The sequence below is a fragment of the Lactuca virosa genome, chromosome 9 (assembly GCF_052849685.1).
Source record: "Lactuca virosa cultivar CGN04683 chromosome 9, Lactuca_virosa_CGN04683_v6, whole genome shotgun sequence".
Lineage (NCBI taxonomy): Eukaryota > Viridiplantae > Streptophyta > Magnoliopsida > Asterales > Asteraceae > Lactuca > Lactuca virosa.
In genome coordinates this window covers 15,840,534-15,844,826 of record NC_136434.1, presented here as the reverse complement: position 1 = coordinate 15,844,826, position 4,293 = coordinate 15,840,534, and the positions used below count along the sequence as shown (strand labels likewise).

At 34.8% G+C, this 4,293-nt stretch overlaps 1 protein-coding gene across 1 annotated transcript; it reads right to left on the bottom strand.

Annotated features, from left to right (window-relative positions):
- Positions 1-1,530: 1,530 nt before the first annotated feature.
- LOC145138703 (hyoscyamine 6-dioxygenase-like) lies at positions 1,531-3,303 on the bottom strand. Its single transcript, XM_079072738.1, has 4 exons — positions 2,889-3,303; positions 2,562-2,812; positions 2,165-2,477; positions 1,531-1,979 (listed from the first exon to the last, which is right to left on the bottom strand). The coding sequence occupies exons 1-4, from the start codon at positions 3,078-3,080 to the stop codon at positions 1,719-1,721; spliced, it is 1,017 nt and encodes a 338-aa protein (XP_078928864.1). The 5' UTR covers positions 3,081-3,303; the 3' UTR covers positions 1,531-1,718.
- Positions 3,304-4,293: the final 990 nt, after the last annotated feature.

The following is a 4,293-nucleotide window of genomic DNA, read 5'->3' as shown; positions in this document are numbered from 1 at the left end:
TGAATATAATCTCATGATTAGATTTACAATACAAGAGCGAAAGAGGATGTTGGGCGAAATATGGTGCATCGAAAAAAAAACCTAATTAAAAATCATATACTTAGGGATTAGATTTACAAAGCTCACAAGCCAAGATCAAAATAATTTCCTAAATTGTATACTCTTTGGTTCCATTTTTTCATCATTTTGAATGAACTTGAAATTCATAGGGACGTGAAGATATGGTTTCATACAACTAATCTGGTATTTGTTAAGTTCTCCACCATATGGACAATGTTTTTAAAAGCTAACATAAATCGTTTGATATAGGGAATCTCAATGATAATTTGAATATTTACTTTTATCAAGATTATTTTATTATAAGTTTTTTTATTAAGATTTTTTATTCGGAATTATCTCCTAATTGGATAAAAAATTTTGAATTTATGTTGTTGCTTAATTTAGATAACTTATATCATAATTAGGAGTCATATTAGGGTTTCTAGGTTATTATCAATAAGGTAGCCGTCACATAATTATATATTTTTTTGGAGATTTAATAAATTTTATGAAAGAATTTGTGAAAATTTTGAAGAACATAGATTGTTCTTTGTTACCCACGTGTTCGGTCATTTCCGATCCCTGTGAATTTTGCATCATCGTTTCAATTGAAGAAGTCAAATAGAAGATTCCAAACTATTGACGAATTTATACATATTTCATAAAACACAAAATATACCCGATCATCATCAACAACTTATTCAAATAGAAAAAAGAAGTTTCAATGAAGAACAATATCATAAAGGGGAAAACGATATGTACTTTTCTGGAAGGGTTTGAAGGTGTTTGGTTTCGTGATTAGGGTTCGCGTCAAGTAATGAAGGATGAGAAAACAAAAGATTTCAGATCTGATTTTCGGAGCTGTTGGCCGCTTCCCTAACTTGACTCACCAGCCGTAATACTTCTCAACGGGTGAGAGATATTTGAGGCGGAAGTGTGCACTTTTCAGGAGTTTTGGAGCTACGCGAAATCTGATTTGGTGCACCATGTGATTCATCAGTTAAAGGTTGTTTGTTGTTGGAGGAGAGGAAGTCTTTCTTCGATTTGAACGAATCAAATAAGATCCGACGGATCCAATTAAGAGTGTTCTTTCGGTGGATGTGTTCGATCCAATCTAATCAACTATTTTTTTTTTATTATTATTTTCAAAATATGGATCTTAATTGTCTAAACTAAATTTAAATTTGTTCAGAATCAACCAAGTTATAATTAGGTTGAATCGATTTTTATAATTCGATTTTTAACATAACGTTTCTTTTGCAAAATAAACAAATGACTTCACATATATCTTTACATGAAGATTTCGATATTTTCTTTAATAAAAAATCATTTTTTTTAACTATATAGTTATCTATTCTACATTGGTGTTCTTTCTCATTCCGTGGAGTAGTAAAATCAAATTACATATATAACCATGTATCCCTACATAATTTAATATATTTAGTTAATTACACAAAAGTATTCACATAAAATTTTATATTATCAAAAAGATATTAAAATATAGACATGATCAATATAGGAGACGGTAAATATACACATATTTCACATAAGTTTGATAATAGTACATAAAAAACATATTATCTGTCAGAGATGAGGCTCTCAGCTCTAGTTTATTTACGAAGGCATTACCTTAACATGTTATTAGTTATTATACATGGCTTGTGAGCAAGATTTATGGTTTAGAGCCGATAAGGATCCAACGGTGTTCCATCGTGAGGACCCCGTTTGCGTAACAAGGCCAAGTAATTTACTATGAAGTCATTATATTGAATTGACTTGAATATTTGTGGGCTACTCGATGTCACTAGCTTTTTTGCAGGTTCAATAACGACCGGAAGACCAGGATTTGGACCAAAAAACGTGACGATAGATGTTCGCGAAGCAACTGAATTCGTAACCCCACGATGTTCCACACTTTTGAGCTTCTCATTACTTATAATCTACATTAAAAAACAAACTCCAATAAAAATTATGTTATGAGTTTTGACTAACATTTGTCAAATTGTTAAGTTCATCGTTAACAGGTGTTATCGAACCACGTGCTTTATCGAGACTAACATTTGTCAAATTGTTAAGTTCAATGTTTGATAACTGGTATTATCGAACCATGAGCTTTATCGAGTACCTTTAGTAGGTACCCAAGGTTGACCACAAAAGCATTTGGAATTGGGTCAATTCCCATCCATTTCCCATCTTTTTGTATTTGTAGCCCGTATTGGTCTTGTTGTAGGAAGGTTATGAGGTTAGGGTCCGTGTGACCACCTATGCCCATTGCTAAACTCGGGTCCGGGCATGGCGGGTAATGGTTAATCGCCATTGACTGTTCTTGGCTAACTCCGGCGAAGTACCCTTCAGTAAGTCCCAATCCTTCACCGATCATGTCCAAGATCTTGAACCCCATTTTACGCACTTCAACAACGTATCTCCCCACTTCCTCCCTAAAACATACACAATCGAATCATATCAACGATTTTAGTGTATGACATCTAATGATTTTAATTCAGCTATAGCCCCTAGGTTACCTGTATCTGGCTGGTTTATCGAGCCATGATGGACTGTGTTCTTCCAAAGGATGACACCCGTGTTTCAAAGTGTCTTTCCAGAAATGAACATCTTCTTTTGCGTAATTCAAACCGCTCGTATAAAGCGTACACCCTTTACCAAAATTCTCCGAGTAAACGCTTAACTTGTCCTCAATCGGCATGTTAAAGAACTCGTCGTACAGAACCCTAATGTCCGCCATCAGTTCCTCCGAAACTCCATGATTGATCACCTGTATTCCACCCAAATTTTACAGTAAAAAGATATCATTTATTTGGGTTTAATCGAACACATGGTTAGAAAAAGACCTGAAATAAGCCGAATTCTTGACAAGCTTTCAAAATTTGTTGAACGATCTCAGATCGATCGTTTTGAAGATTGATCACCGGAATATCCTTGCAAACTGTAACGAAATCGCCTGGTCTTTTTTCGGGTGGCATGATGTAATCTTGAGGGACGGATTGAACTCCATTAGACCAGCTAGAAACAAGTAGAGCCATGGTCAACCTCAATCTGCTTGTATCAGAAATAGGATAGCGAGTTGGGTATTATAGAATAAGAAACTGCCATTTTGGAGCAAATAACGAGATCTCAAGAGATGCGATCGGCTAACAAGTTAAAAAAATGTCGTCTTTAACAATGTTCAAAGATATAACAAAGTTAGAAGCTTCTTTGTTGGATCATGTTGTGGTTTTAACTTTCAACAAGCAAAGTGTGTGTTAATCGCTTATACGCTACAAAGATTTGATTTAATGTGCAAACGTGACATCAGGGATGACTGAACTAGAGTTGTCTTCACTTGTTTGTAAATGTCACTAGGAACCAGCCCACTAACTGTTCGATAGAATGTCCAAAAGAACAATGAAATAGTAAAAACTCAGTATGCATTTAAAAAAAAAAAATCAACTACAAAGTTTTTAATGTTGTTAACAAAATATTGTTATCGGTTATCTATTCGTTTTTTAGATATAAAGGTTTGATATACAAGTTGGGGATCGACGTTAACTTTTTATAATTCCCCTAACATTTATATCTATTGACATTTATACCCTTGTATTACTTACGGTTATCGGAGAGAGAAAAACTCCACTCTTTTAGTTTCAAAACTTGCGTTGCTCCCCCCCTCTCTCACACACTCACACACATACATCTCTTCTCCATCACCACCATTCCACTCCCCCTAACTCAAACACTACCAGTCTATCATACATTGATACACATAGATTTCTACTTCATTACCATTCCAATCCCTGTAAAAAAATTATTTTCCCTCATCCTCTTAATCGATAAAACAACAATAAAAAGAAAGACTCTCAAATCGATCACCTCTCCCTTTACGATTTGCATATGTTTTGGGTTTACTTTAATCTATGGAAAACCCAGATTAATTTTCTTCAAACTCCAAAGTAGCAGAGCAACAACAGAAGCAAAAAGGAAAAAGCACCCAAGGTCAAAAGCTTCTTTAAACCAAAGTCTTCATGTGGGAACCAAATAGAAATCTGAGAAGCGTCTTTAGAGATTAGAGCATCAGAAATTTGCCAAAAAGTTGTCACCACAGCAGCATCTGTGAAAAACAGAGAACGACCTGAACAAGTATTGCAATCTCCCAATATCCACTCAACGTTGAATGATTTGAGGTTTGCCATTAGGATAAAGAAACAATCCAGAGGCGAGCCTACACTATACTCAAGGGTATCCATCGACACCCCCTTG